Below are 15728 nucleotides of genomic sequence, written 5' to 3'. Positions count from 1 at the left end.
AAAGCATTGACGAGATCATTAACACCTGAAGTGGTTTCTGAAATAGTGGTATGCCCAGGCATAAACCCTGATTGATTCACACACAAAAAATAAGAGCAAATTTGTACATTTACCAAGGATTCAAGAAGCCTAGCTAAACAATGAAGCCTTGAAATGGGATTATCGTTATTAAGATCTGTAATGGCTGCCGTGGGAAGAAGGTGAGGACCAAAGCGCAGCGTGTTAAGTGTTCATCTTATTTAATGAAAACTGAACACTGAATAACAAAACAACAAAAACACAACCGGAACAGTTCTGTCTGGTGTAGACACACAAAGACTGAAAACAACCACCCACAAAACACAATCGAAAACAGGCTACCTAAATATGGTTCTCAATCAGAGGCAACGATTGACAGCTGCCTCTGATTGAGAACCAGACCAGGCCAAACACAGAAATAGAAAATCATAGAAAAACTAACATAGACAACCCACCCAACTCACGCCCTGACCATACTAAAACAAAACAAAGGAACTAAGGTCAGAACGTGACAAGATGTCTACTATCCCTGTCCTTAAGGAGTGGCAGGCAGCACAAGATGATTTCCATACTTTTGGAATATTTCCTGATAACAATGTTAAATAAAAAATGTGGGTTATTGAGGCATCAATGATGGGCGCGGAACACTTAAGCAGACCAGGATGCAATTTGTTTGCCCCTTGTTGTCTAGACACTGTCAGTGATTTACTTAGAATTCAAGGCACACTTGACCAGCATGGCTACCACAGCATTCTGCAGCGATACGCCATCCCATCTGGTTTGTGCTTCGTTGGACTATCATTTGTTTTTTAACAGGCCAATGACCCAACACATCTCAAGGCTGTATACGGGCTATTTGACCAAGAAGGAGAGTGATGGAGTGCTGCATCAGATGACCTGGCCTTCACAATTACCCGACCTCAACCCAATTGAGATGGTTTGGGATGGGTTGGACCGCAGAGTAAAGGAAAAGCAGTCAACAAGTGCCCAGCATACATTATGCTACAATGTAGAAAATAGAAAAGATAAAGAAAAACCCTTGAAGGAGTAGGTGTGTCCAAACTTTATACTGGTACTGTATATCATAAAACCAACTAAATTGAACAATAAAAAGGTACCCATAGTCTAATGAGAAGGCTATTAACTAGTCTTATGGTGAGAAGACTAGAGCGAGGGCGAGTAACGGTACCATGGAAAGTCCCACTGACAGCTGTCTGTAGGCCTTTGTTGAAGTGTCTACGTGGTCTGCAGCCACTACAAATAGCACAAGGTGTTATTGAGCACGTGATGTTATTTTATATGTGTAGCAAGTAACGACGAGAATCATTGAAAATGCACAGAGATGGTAATAAGGGAGATTACTGAGTGCGTTTGGGAATAGTACTAAGTGAATGGGGATGTGAGAGCTGTGTGAGTGTGGAAAGGACGTGTTATGCTGATTTGAAATGTGGATAATAAGCTGAGGATTGAAATTTGGATAGTAAGAGGATTTAGATAAGAGATATTATCACTATTAACTACTGAGTGAATGAGAGCTGTCAGGAGACTAGCTCCAGTGTGAAAGAGGTGCGTGTCTGAATGAATACCCCAACCAGTTCTGTGTGAGCTGAGTTTTCAGAACTAGAACGTTATCTAGGGGTTCTGTCCACCACCACCCATCGATATACAGGTAGTGAGCACTGACCGGAGAAGCCGATGAACATTTTGAGAAGGTAACAGTTGAGCTGGGTAAGGGATGTAACAAAACAGATCCAGAGTCCTTCCTCACTACCGCCACCACATGGTACGATGACACCTCTGAGGGGACACACAGACACAAAGGGAAGAGGTTTAAGACAGCAGTACTAAAATTGTATATTAATACTTTATACTATGTTACCTTAGCAATACTGTAGCATGGTGGATGTTTTGTGAGGGAGTAGATTTAAACAAGTGTACTTACCACCAGGGAAGCTGCACAGACCTGTGAGGAGACAAAGAGGAATGCTGCACGTAAACAGTGGAGGCAGAGCAGAGGGATAGAAAGGGAGAAGAACATCTAGGAAAGTATTGTTTGTGTGTGTGATACCTGCGTCATAGTGTTCCACCTTGGCAGGGACCAGACCACATTTTGCAGCAGTGAACATCTCCCCACTATCCATCGCAGCTGCCTCTTACGTTGTGGGGAGGAGAGAAACAACATATAAATAGATGAAGGAAGGAAGAAAGGAAGGAAGGAAGGAAGGAAGGAAGGAAGGAAGGAAGGAAGGAAGAGAAGAAAGAAACAAACATACGTGATCGGTTCAGAGGGTTTCAAATCTATGTGGTAGCATGGGGTGGAAGAGTAGGAGGAGGATGAGTCGGCTTTTTAAGTTGTAAAAATCCAAATTAAATATTTTACGTTCAAAGAATGGCACTTGGCCGGTTCAAGAAAGGGGAAACAAAATCCTAGTTAGGTTCAGAGCACTTCACTTACAAACCAAAGATCCTTTCGATAATCAACAAATTGAATAGTCTTTTTTCGTGGCTAAGCTCGGTCTTGGCTCCTCCATCACGAGTGATGGCATCGGCCTCACCTGCCTGGCAGAGACAGAGAGAGAGAGACGTTGAGTGAGAAAGTGAGGGAGAGAGAAAGAACGCTAGATGTGCGCCTCACATTGTCGTTTACTTTAAGCAAGCATCTCAACTGGTGCTGGGCTGAAAATAATTATTCCTGTGGCTAATTGGAACCTTTGCCCTAACTCCAAGGAAGTATCCCTCAAAAGAATATGTCAACTATGAAATGCATAAATGAAACAAGCGTGCTATTGCAAAAGTCATTGCATGTCTTCAGCTCGTGGTCCGAATTTTCAACACCATTTCAACTTTCTTTCAGCTGGGGCAGCCTACGCTGTAGCTGAGGACAGAAGAAATGGTCGGCCTATCCGGAATACTTGGGCCCTCCATACCCTAACAACCCCGACCCCTACCATGGAGTTCCTAAACCCAGAGGCGCATCATTGTGTGACTTCCGGAAGAGCTTGCGAAACAGACAGGGTCGGGTTTGAGAAGTCAATGAGAAAAGTGAAAAATTCTTCCTTTGCTGTTAATTGTCTCGAAACCTAAAGACACAATCTAGATTCGAGCCAATGTCTTAAGTAGTTGAACATGTTATTACTCCAACCTCGTGAAGGTTACAAACTGACACGTTTTCATTTTCGTCAAAAAATGACTATATGGACGAAGTGCCTTTGTTTTGACGGCCTGCACCAGTCAAATCACTTGTTACTTATTAAAATCAAGCATTATTTCACAACAGGTCAGTTTTATTGTAGCCTCCCCTGACTGGAAGTGCCGTTATTTCCTAGATCTTTATCATAAGAAAGTGTTGGAGTGTATTGGGAGGGGATGGATGAGCAGCAAGTGGTGACATTTTGGAATCTCCAAGTCTGCTGCCAAAAAATCTAACAAAACAAACAACCCCCTCACTAAAACAACTTATGGCCCTGTATTCATAAAGAGTCTCCGAGTAGGAGTGCTGATATAAGATCAGTTTAGCATTTTAGGATTATATGGACAGGGGGGGGGGGCCTGATCCTAGATCAGCAACCTATGGGCAGCTGAAATGGGACATGGCTTTCCATTCTGGCTTCTCAATATTCAAAAGTGGCCAGTGGCCACAGATACTGTATTTATTTACCCATTCCCTATGTCTACCATGAAATTAGAGACATCCAGGGCTCTGAATGCGAAGGGCCAAAACTGCACTGTGCGCGCTGCACTGCAACTGACCTTGTGCGCCAACCTTTCCATGGGTGTGTCTCAGGGGTTGGGATGACATTGTCCGCAGTGCACGCTGAGAAAGAAACACTCAGAAACTATAAACATTCTGACAAGGACATGACCATTGATTTGAACCAAGTGGCTGGTCAAATGCATAATCACAGCTGGAAACACACATCCACACACTCTCTTGCTCTCTCTCTCTGACACACACAAACACAAGCTCACACACAAACACACACACAGTATCATGTGAACGTTGACCCTGAGTCAGCAGTGTCAGAGTTCAATGACAGCTCCTGGTACACATCCAGCAATAAAGACTTATGTTAGTTACTGGGCCAAGTTGCACAAGTTCACAGCATTAATTGGTGCTCTGGGTCAATATGGAGAACAGCCTCACCATATACAGAACTCGAGTTTCACTGAAGGATTCACTGACTTCCTTCTTATTCTTCATCTACACCAACTTGGACCTTGGACCTGGAGCAAAAGACGAGATTCCCGAAGGGGCGAGCCAAAAGCTAGCCTTTTGCTCGAGTGTAGTGCATGGCTTGTCAACACTGAAACCGGAGTTTGTAACCTCTACCTACTTCATGCAAATCACTCTGATTGCCCTGCACTGAACATATAACTAAATTGCCCCCTTGCCGCTGATGTGGAATTACTATCCCCCTAACGGTTAAGGTTAGGATGGAACCAACCAAAATCATTTCACCAAAATCAAGGTTTCATAATTATTGGCACTCCTCATTTAGTACTTAGTGCAACCACCTCTGCCTCTCCTTGTATGCATATCTGTTTCGACGCTGTATCTGACCAAAACGTTCCATTTGTGTCTCATCTGACCAGAGCACCTTCTACCAGTCATAATTTAAATGACGTTTGGCAAACTCCAAGCGCATGCGTCTGTGTCTTGGGGTCTGAAAGGGCTGTCTTCTGGCAACCCTTCAAAAGAGCCCGTGGTTGTGGCCTGCAATTCCTTCAGTGATTCTTGGGGATGTGGTTGCTTCTCTCACCATCCTCCTCCCTATCCTGGGGTGCAAAATGCATTTGCTTTCTCTGCCTGTGAGGTTTTCAACTGTTCCATATCTTTTACATTTTTTAATAATTGCCCTGACAGTGCTCAGTGGTATATTCAATAGTTTGTGGATCTTCTTGTAGCCACTACCAGATTTATGAAGGTCTACGACCATCTGTCTCTTTTGACCTGCCAGTTTTTTTGTTTTCTTCATGGTGTTGAATGACAAAGGGATATTGCATGCGTGTTACCTCATTTTTATACACTAGTGAAAGTGATGTAATGGCTCAATATAGTTCCTTAAGACTTAGATAAACTTTAATAAGTGGTATTTAATTCCTGGTTTAATTTTGGAATGTTATTTACAATAACCTTTAAGGGTGCCATTACTTGTGAAACCTTGATTTGGAGGACATTGATTTTTAATTAAATCATTTTGGTTGGTTCCATCGAAACATTGAAAGTACAGTTTCTCTATTATTATATTGTTTATATTTTTTTAAAGTATTGTTTGTGCATTGCCAGTCAGGGGTGCCAGTAATTTTAGAGCCCACTGTATATATATATATAATACATGACCAAAAGTATGTTGACACTTGCTCCTCGAACATCATGGGCAATAATTTGGAGTTGGTCCCCCCTTTGCTGCTATAACAGTCTCCACTCTTCTGGGAAGGTTTTCCACTAGATATCAGAACATTGCTGCAGGGACTTGCTTCCATTCAGCCACAAGCATTAGTGAGGTCGGGCATTGATGTTGGGCGATTAGGCCTGGCTCGCAGTCGACTTTCCAATTCATCCCAAAGGGGTTCGATGGGGTCGAGGTCAGGGCTCTGTGCAGGCAAGTCAAGTTCTTCCACACCGATCTCGACAAACCATTTCTGTTTGGACGACGCTTTGTGCACGGGGACATTGTCATGCTGAAACAGGAAAGGGCCTTCCTCAAACTGTTGCCACAAAGTTGGAAGCACAGAATCGTCTAGAATGTCATTGTAGGCTGTAGCGTTAAGATTTCCCTTCACTAGAACTAAGGGGCCTGAACCATGAAAAACAGCCCCAGACCATTATTCCCCCTCCACCAAAATGTACAGTTGGCACTATGCATTGGGGCAGGTAGCGTTCTCCTGGCATCCGCCAAACCCAGATTAGTCTGTCAGACTGCCAGATGGAGAAGTGTGATGCATCACTCCAGAGAATGCGTTTTCGCTGCTTGAGTCCAATGGCGGAAAGCTTTACACCACTCCAGCCGACGCTTGGCATTCGCATAGTGATCTTATGTTGTCGGCGGCTGCTCTGCCATGGAACCCCATTTCATGAAGCTCCAGACGATTTGGATGAAATTAAATGGATTCATTGGTTCTGGGAATCTAGAAATCACCATACAAATACGCCAACATTTATTCAAGACAGTCGTATGCAACAAGACCCCATGTTGAACTACTGACTCAGATCAGAACTCAACAGATTGATATCTCCCCCACTGTTAAGATTCTTAGCTTACTGCAAAGTTGAGGAACCCTGTGACAGACAAATCCAAACTATGAATAAGGGTCAAAGTTAGATTAGCAATATTGTACATGGTCCCAATCCCAAACTACTTGTTATCTCTCCCTCTAATATCAGACTAGACTACATAGATATTAGTTGTTGTAACAGCTCCCCCTCACTAACCATCCACTGGGCTAGATCATACTACCTGATAGATAGGTGAGTGCAACTGAGTCCTATACTATGAATCAGGTTAGAGGAGCTAGAATTGACCAAAGTTATCTGGCTAAATTCAACTCGGGATAACCGATACCAGGAAAGTGGCTCACGTTTTAGCCAGGTAAATTTCAAAGGCAACAAACCTTTTAGAACCAACCTGTTCTGGGGCAGGCTAACTCAATCGATCCTTAGTAGTGTCTGAGCCATAACTTGAGTACCAATGAAATTAGAAACCCTCCCTCGCGCAAATATTGTGTTATCATCCCTTTCTTTTGAGAAAGACAACTGATTAAATATTTTATTAATCAAATGTTGTGTTAAAAAAAAATTGTAATATTAAAATACCTATCACATTACACATTTAGTAATGACAGCATTTGGTTTCCAAACTGTACGTTTTTCTGCCCGATTGGATTTAAAAATTTGCCAAAGCCACAACTAACCATAGACATAAAATCCATAGGATGGCAGTACCCATTCAAGTCAAGACTGGCAGCCATTGCTAGTGTACCCATGAGTTTAACAGTCAAACTGGCAGGGTTAGAGGTTCAAAAACCCTTCTATGGATTATATGTCTATGGCCACAATGCAACAAGCTGTTCCACAGATAGAAGGAGCGATTGGAGTGGGGAAAAGGTGCTCGTGCATTGATAAGCACACCAAAGATGTCCATAAAATAAAGACGTCACTTCTAAAAGCCTATTTCACACCATAGCCTGCTGAATTCACAAGATGACTTTTCTTTCATTGCGCCACAAAATGTAAAATGTGGCACTGACTCGCCGATGGATCTATGTTTCAACATTGTCTCAATGAAGAGTTCAGCGTTCGACTATCCACGTGCGAGGCTTACGAGAAATATCCACCTTCGTAGTACGGATAAAGCCTGACCTTGAATGTTAAGCAAACTGAAGCTGGCTAGCTTTTAAAAAGCCTGAGTAGATCTAGCTTGCTTTGTACTATAAACTGGGTGGTTTGAGCCCTGAATGCTGACTGGCTGACAGCAGTGGTATATCAGACATATACAACGGGTATGACAAAACATGTATTTTTACTGCTCTAATCACGTTGGTAACCAGTTTATAATACAAATAAGGCACCTCCAGGATATGTGGTATATGGCCAATATACCACGGCTAAGGGCTGTGTCCTGGCACACAGCGTTGTGTCGGACAGAGAACAACTCTTAGCCGTGGTATATTGCCATATATCACAAACCCCCGAGGTGCCTTATTGCTTAAGTATACCACTCTGGTGTCCCAGGTCTGAATTAGTCCCTGATCAGAAGGAGAGGATGAAAAACAGAAGTGTTTTGGCCCTCCAGGACCAACAATTAACAGCTCTGGGCTAGAAAGAGTGATAATACCACATCCCATTGTTTACACAAGATCCTTCAGGTCATTGGGGCGGGGGTACCAAGAAATACCTGAGTGATATTGTAGATTCAAGGGGTCAATTTGGGGTTCTTTGTGGCCATTTTCAATGCATCATCACCAAAACTATACTTCTGAGCTCGTGGTCACAATTTAGACAGATTGCAGATACACAACATGGTAGAAATTGAATAGAACAAACAAGCCAAAGATCCCTTTGTTTTGATGATTATATTTAAGCATCAGCATCTTTTCTTGGAAATGGGGCAGCATATAAAAAAATGAATGAAATAAGAAAAAAACTAGACTACATGTCAATCGCTACACCACCCCTGTACAGTGCAGGTTGACAGTTAAGGACACCTCACCCCCTCCCCAAAAATCCCTCACCTCCCCCCCTCATTGATTCCCATATTCAAAGTCACCCCCTTTCTCACAGTCACTACTGCAAAAGCTCCTCGCCCAAACAATGCGGAGAAGAGCAAATTTGGGACCCATCGGCGCTCAGGGTCAGAGTTCAAGCCCCTCCTTTACCTGGCTGTAGGTGTCCATGACTCAAAAAAATAAGTATTAACAACTCAGGGGATAAAAGTATTTTGTCTGCTAACTCTGATGCCAGCTCTGATCATTATCCGGGCCCTCAGCTTATTTCTAACTGTATCTCTAATGTATTCTACTCCGATTGGTTTATTACCTCAGAATAAAACTAAAATCAGAATAGAATGCCTTCGGTAATTGACGATGAACAAAATGCCCTCTAACAAAGTACACAGCCAGCAGCTTCGTCCCAGTCGAATGATGGATAATGGAGTCCATCCACTGTTCCAAAAGAACAAAAAGGTTGCAGTCTGTAACGTCCTCCTGGGGAATTGGTGATATGGGTGTGGCCTGAAGAGATAGAAAAGACAGGGGCTTAGTTCCTCTCCTGCACAAATACAGTCTCCTGTGGACATAGTCCCGCCTCCTGCAGTGTGATGTCATAGTCCAAGTGGGCCAGCTTCCGCCGGGGGAAGTTTGTGACGAGCTCGAAGCGTTCATTGGGGTAACCCTTCGACTGGACGTGTCTCACCAGAGCCTGGATGGGGTGGAGGACACAGAGGAAGAAGTTAAGTAACAAGTCATGGTAACAGCTTACTAAATAACAGCTTGATAACTACAGTCGCAAGAAAAAGTATGTGAACCCTTTAGAATTACCTGGATTTCTGCATAAATTGGTCATAAAATTTGATCTGATCTTCATCTAAGTCACAACAATAGACAAACACAGTCTGCTTAAACTAATAACACACAATTATACGTTTTCATGTCTTTATTGAACACACCGAGTAAACATTCACAGTGCAGAGTGGGAAAAGTATATGAACTCTTGGATTTAATAACTGGTTGACCCTCCTTTGGCCGCAATAACCTCAACCAAACGTTTTCTGTAGTTGCGGATCAGACTTGTACAACGGTCAGGAGGAATTTTGGTCCATTCCTCTTTACAAAACTGTTTCAGTTCAGCAATATTCTTGGGATGTCTGGTGTGAACCGTTCTCTTGAGGTCATGCCACAGCATCTCAATCTCGGGTTGAGGTCAGGACTCTGACTGGGCCACTCCAGAAGTCGTATTTTCTTCTGTTGAAGCCATTCTGTTGATTTACTTCTGTGTTTTGGGTTGTTGTCTTGTTGCATCACCCAACTTTTGTTGAGCTTCAATTGGCCGACAGATAGCCTTCCATTCTTCTGCAAAATGTCTTGATAAACTTGGGAATTCATTTTTCTGTCAATGATAGCAAGCTGTCCAGGCCCTGAGGCAGCAAAGCAGCTTCAAACCATGATGCTCCCTCCACCATACTTTACAGTTGGGATGAGGTTTTGATGTTGGTGTGCTGTGCCTTATTTTTTCCACATGTAGTGTTGTGTGTTCCTTCCAAAGAGCTCAACTGTAGTTCCATCTGTCTACAGAATATTTTGCCAGTAGCGCTGTGGAACATCCAGGTGCTCTTTTGTGAACTTCAAACATGCAGCAATATTTTTGGGGGACAGCAGTGGCTTCTTCCGTGTTGTCCTCCCATGAACACCATTCTTATTTAGTGTTTTACCTATCGTAGACTCATCAACAGAGATGTTAACATGTTCCAGAGATTTCTGTAACTCTTTAGCTGACACTAAGATTCTTCTTAACTTCATTGAGCATTCTGCGCTGTGCTCTTGCAGTCATCTTTGCAGGTCGGCCACTCCTAGGGAGAGTAGCAACAGTGCTGAAATTTCTCCAATTTTTTGTCTATATTGAATACAATACATTTGTGTTATTAGTTCAAGCAAACTGTGCATGTCTATTGTTGTGACTTAGATGAAGATCAGATCAAATTGTATGACCAATTTATGCAGAAGTCCAGGTAATTCCACAGGGTTCACATACTTTTTGTTGCCACTGTAGTTATAGGCATGGAAGATCCTTTATAATGTTCTATATGTTAATGTCCCAGGGAGTTTGGGTCAGTTGCATTTCAACTCAGGATTAATTGAAAATCAATTATTGAACTGAAAACTAACCAGGACTTTCTACGTGGATTTAATTCAGCTCATGAATTGAACCGAAGACCTAACACAAGAGTCCAGTCTCACCATAAGCTTAGCCTTGAACGATAGGGCGATCTGCTCTCTCTGGCCATCTGGATAGCGCAGCATCAGTCTGGCCTTGGGACCTGACGATACAATACAGGAAGAATGCAGTCAGGGTAGAGATGGAGGAAGACGTAGTCGTAGATACACACAATTTACATTTGGTCATTTAGCAAAGGCTTTTATCCAGAGCGATTTACAGGAGCAATTAGGGTTAGGTGTTTTGCTCAAGGGCCCATTGACTGATTTTTCACCTAGTCGAACCAGCAACCTTTTGTTACTGGCCCAATGTTCTTAACTGCTAGGCTACCTGCTAGACTACAATCTCAGAGTAACAGTCACAGCCACACACTTAAACATGGTGCGCAATAACACAGTAGTTTTAATACCATTGTCATCAAGGCAGTCGAGGTCGGAGGTTTCCGTCTTAACAGATCTGGAGCTTTGGACAGCTGAGGTGCGATGGTTCTCCCCAGAACGATGCTCTGAGTCTGGGTCGGCTTGGGAGCGGGCCGGGGTGGCCGCCGGAGGCTCCAAGTGGTTCTTTTTGCTCTCCTCTTTCCTGTGGCTGTTCTCTTTGTGGGGGGACTTCCTGTGACGGGCGGGGGACTGTCCGGCCGTGGCGGGGGCTGGGGGCTGCGGCTGCAGAAGTGGGAGGGGCTGGTCCTGGAGGGGTGTGTCCGCCCATGGAGTAGGAGCTGCCCTCCCGGGGTTCTGTTGTCTCGTTGTCCGAGCCGTCAACAGAGATTAGGCCCTCGCTGTCAGAGAAGGGTTCTGCTTCGGAGTCTCCATCCGAGTCTGCATCTGCAGAGTGGGGGGAGTCAGGGAGATCGGGGGCGGAGGACGACTCATAATGGGTCTCCTGGAGAGAGGCTCGTATGGCTGCCTCCAACTGGCTGTCCTCACTGGCATCTATCAGACTCTCCTGAGAGAGAGATGGGGAGAATAAATCAAACAGAGGTGTGAAAGAGATAGAAGTGATGAAGAGAGAGAGAGTGAACAGATTGAGAGAATAAAGTTACAATGTGACTGGAATTAGCAATATGGAGCTTATTTAAGAAAACACAAAGAGAAAGCTGAAAAAAGAGAGTAGGAGGTGACTCACAGAGCGGGCGCGTTTGGCAGGTGGCGGGTGGCTGGATGCCGGGCCATCTAGCTGGCCATGTTCCGTCAGGAAGCCCGTCACCTGTTCAAGAAACGAAGCCACGTCCAACTGGTTCCACTCCACCATTTTCTGACCTGCAGAACGGTCAAACATCGTCAGCAAGACTTTCCAAAACCTTTTTAGTGTTAGTAACTGATCAAGCACTCAGAAACCCAGAGCAGGCCTCACCAGTCCGGGGGTCCAAAATGGAGATATAGGGAAACTTGTTGAGCTTGTAGAACTGGATATACCTCTGTCCCTCTTCACTGTCGTGGTAAACCTGTCAACGCAAACACACACACAGCAGGTCAGCTCCCCTCAACACGCCTCTATGGCACACAGTGTGTGTGTGTGGAAGTGACAGCGTATGTACTGTGTATGCATGACAGACCAACTGGCAGGTGTCTTCACTGACATTTTCAACGTGTCCCTGATTGAGTCTGTAATACCAACATGTTTCAAGCAAACCACCATAAATTCATGTTCATACTACCTCAATTGGGCCGACCAACCAGCGCTCCCACACATTGGCTAACCGGGCTATTTGCATTGTGTCCCACCACCCACCAACCCCTCTTTTACGCTACTGCTACTATCTGTTCATCATATATGCATAGTCACTTTAACCATATCTACATTTACATACTACCTCAATCAGCCTGACTAACCGGTGTCTGTATATAGCCTTGCTACTGTATATAGCCTGTCTTTTTACTGTTGTTTTATTTCTTTACCTACCTATTGTTCACCTAATACCTTTTTTGCACTATTGGTTAGAGCCTGTAAGTAAGCATTTCACTATGCGGCTGTATTCAGCGCACGTGACAAATAAACTTTGATTTGACTTTATAACAAGGAGAAAAATTGTCACAGTAACCACATTTCCACCCGACCATTTCATGCAGATTAATTACCTGACACACGGAAAAAATCACAACCGGGCTGATGGAAACATGAAACGGCGGTACAATTTTATAAATGCCGACAGACAAAATGTTCGTTCGACATGGTGGAATGTTTTTATGTCTGTAAAATAAAATGATGAGATAAATGGTGGTGGAAACTACTTTATGCGCAGATATTTATGTAATAGCTTTCATATCCAAGTAAACTTGGGAGTCACGCCAAGATATGTTGTGTGGTCCTAATAAACATGCAGTTTGTTAGGCTACAGGTAAGTCATGATGAACTTCAAGGTGGTGAAAGTGCTCGGTAAAAAGCTTGACGCTCATTTCCAATAAATATAGAGGGTCTTAGTCTGGTGATGATCGATGCTTGGCTGCCGTTTTACAACTACAAATAATATTGCTCTTGTCCATAATAATCACATAATGTAAGTAGACTACCCACACAGTAACTATGAGCTGTTGGCCAGAGCACATGTACCAAGACCAGAATGGGCACATTTGCTATAAAACAGTTTTCATGACAAAACCATCAGTAGAGTTGAAAATGAGCTGAAACCCATTTAACTTGAATTTTTCATTCGGTACATGGGAATATACGTTTAAAAAAAAAAGTGAACTATATCATCACGCACAACCTTTTATCCTCAAAAAGTCTGATATAAAACATCTCTGGTGGGAAAAAATGTTTTATGCAGATTTGATAATATTTGCATGAATATCTGCTGCAAACTGGATGGAAACCTAGCTACTGAAACAAAGTATTTATTTCTGAATGGGAAGGTGACATTTCATGTGTGAGTGCACATTCGTACCTGCCAGAATATGAAGTGCTCCCTGATGATGGTCCGGACCGCATCGTTGCTCCACACGTCTCTGTTGAGACACTGGCAGGCAAAGTCCTGCACATTCTGGATGTTGATCATCAGCCACTTGTTCTCCAGCTGACCACAGTCCTTCGCCTAGAGAGAGAAAGGAGCCAGATAGCTATTAAGCAATATGGTAATAGCTCCACCTTGCCCTCTGGCAGGCTAGGTGGAATTGTTACCATATTGCTTAGAGGCCTATTCAATCCTTTCAGCTAAGAATGGTTTGGATGAGGGTCGACTGACAGTCCTCCGGGTCAAGGGAGCTTGGGTGTCCAGGGGGAGGGGGATCCTCACCGTCTCAAAGCTGCCTTTGTGCATGAGCTCGACGGGGGGCCGGAACAGATCCGCCAGGGTGCTGAGTTTTTTGTCCGCCGCACTACCGTTCCTCAGCTCCTGCTCCTGGCGGACTTAAAGAGGGCAGAGAAGCCTTTAGCGTATATACCACAACCTGACCAAGATCACAACACAAGTAGTGCTTTGCCAGATGCCTGAAGGCTGGGTGGCACTATTTGATATGCAAACACATACACATGTGGGCAACTTACTGGTTTCTGTTTGGAAGTCCCTAAAACCGTCAAATATGGAGCGGGCAGGTCTTCGTCGCTTTGGCGCTGCGAGAGTGATAGATGGAGAGAGAGTGAGAGACTGTTAGATGGACTGAGACAGAGAGGGGGAGACAGAGGGAGCTTCAAGTTGTAGTGAGGTAGGCTAAATTATGGGGTTGCTCTGCAGTACTGTACCTCCAAACATAGGCTCTGGCTCCACCAGTATGTCCTGCTTCTGAGGGATGGGCGCCCGCACTTCGTCACTGCAAAACAGACAGACAATATTCAATTTTAAATCCAGGAGCGCAGATCTTTTTCTCATGAACGTGCTTTAAATGAAAAACAACAAGACCAGGATTGGCGATCTCTCGAAGTTTGGGTTTGTTTCATCACAGGCCCCATCTCTTATGACCCTGCAGTTGTTGGTGTGGTGGAACAGGCCATTGACTTACTCTGCGGGGGGAGCTTTGCTGCTGGATGCCCCTGCTGAACTGGAGCTGGTGCTGGGCTCCTCTGCGATCCCCCCTCCGTCCAGGAACATGGTCACTGCCATTTCTAGATTGTTGTTGCATGCTTCTAGCATATGCTTCCCCACACTCTCTGTGGCACCTGGGGAAATGTAACAAATAGCATGGATGACACACACACACGTGACCGGATGTATTACATCTGAAATATATTTTGCTGCATTGAATCATTTCTTAATTGGTTGACATAATCAATGTTATTAAATGTTTCACGAGATCTGTACACCAACTAGGATCAAGCTTTAAAAAAAAACGGAGTGATGCGCATGCGCGGTTCTTGTTTGAGCTGAACGCACCTACAGAAGGATAATGGCACTTTCACTATGTATACGTTTTATCTCCATGCATGGTAATCAAGAACTGTGTGACATGTGCAATTTACAAGCAATCTAAACTTGCATGCAAAAATGTCTGCATATATAGATGGTTAGAGTTTGTCATGTTTACTGCGCATGTCTGTTTCACTTTTCATGTCTTCTCGACAGAACATGATACGATCACACAAAAAAATGGGATGATTCGGCCAAATTGCCATCTACATATATACAACATTAAACGTAGCATCGTTAAATTACAATTTGAATGCAAACTTTGTGTAACAGTAACGTTAGCAGAGGGAGGCTGGTGTGGTGCTTCCGTTCCGATCGCTTGAACATGACAGGCGGGAGATGTTTCAGCCATTGTAAGGTGGAGCCTAGGCTAGGTTAGCTCGACAAGAGGAAAATGTTGCACCCAACGTCCATTCCACAGAAATGAGAGGAAATAAGGCGAGTTATTGCACCCCTAGATACTCAAAATGACTTTTGGGGAAACTCTAGAAAGCCATTTTGTGTCAGACATCATCCCAAGACAATTCTAAGTAGTCTTTCCTGGGGGTCATTTTATGTTTAAAAGTTATATGTTCCATTCTGGTGAACACACACTTGACGGTCGTAGCTATCTCCAGTTATTTTTTCCCCTTGTGTGACAAGAGGGGGCAGTAAGTAAGCACTGATGCCCCGTCTGATTTTCCTGCGCAGCGTTCTGTGATGCTGGGGCGACATGATTGTTTTCGGAAGCTAACTCATGAAAAATGTACATTGTAACAATAAAAGGTAACACATTTTACCTGTAATAGATGTGAACTGTTGTATTAACCCATTCACCCCCGGAGTTGATGCGTCCCCGAGCGCCGCCATCTTACCGCCACCAACAACAACACAAATCATGCGCGTGCGTACTGCCGTTCTGTACTCGCGAGCTTTGCCTGGATGGCTGCGTCACAGACTTGT

General features: G+C 43.9%; 1 protein-coding gene and 1 long non-coding RNA gene across 2 annotated transcripts; both read right to left on the bottom strand.

Moving 5' to 3' along the window:
* Positions 1-1011: 1011 nt before the first annotated feature.
* Positions 1012-3390, bottom strand: LOC121847459. Its single transcript, XR_006084322.1, has 4 exons — positions 2474-3390; positions 2087-2170; positions 1961-1981; positions 1012-1815 (listed from the first exon to the last, which is right to left on the bottom strand). It is a non-coding gene; the product is annotated as an uncharacterized LOC121847459 (long non-coding RNA).
* Positions 3391-8072: 4682 nt separating this feature from the next.
* Positions 8073-15708, bottom strand: LOC112260396 (UBX domain-containing protein 7). Its single transcript, XM_042328695.1, has 12 exons — positions 15566-15708; positions 14383-14539; positions 14126-14193; positions 13931-13996; positions 13680-13792; positions 13332-13478; positions 11801-11891; positions 11573-11706; positions 11108-11392; positions 10857-11076; positions 10471-10550; positions 8073-8935 (listed from the first exon to the last, which is right to left on the bottom strand). The coding sequence occupies exons 1-12, from the start codon at positions 15663-15665 to the stop codon at positions 8774-8776; spliced, it is 1623 nt and encodes a 540-aa protein (XP_042184629.1). The 5' UTR covers positions 15666-15708; the 3' UTR covers positions 8073-8773.
* Positions 15709-15728: the final 20 nt, after the last annotated feature.

This window comes from Oncorhynchus tshawytscha, linkage group LG10 (assembly GCF_018296145.1).
Source record: "Oncorhynchus tshawytscha isolate Ot180627B linkage group LG10, Otsh_v2.0, whole genome shotgun sequence".
In the NCBI taxonomy this organism is placed as follows: domain Eukaryota; kingdom Metazoa; phylum Chordata; class Actinopteri; order Salmoniformes; family Salmonidae; genus Oncorhynchus; species Oncorhynchus tshawytscha.
The sequence above is the reverse complement of the archived record's forward strand: the minus strand, read 5'-3'. Positions and strand labels throughout refer to the sequence as shown.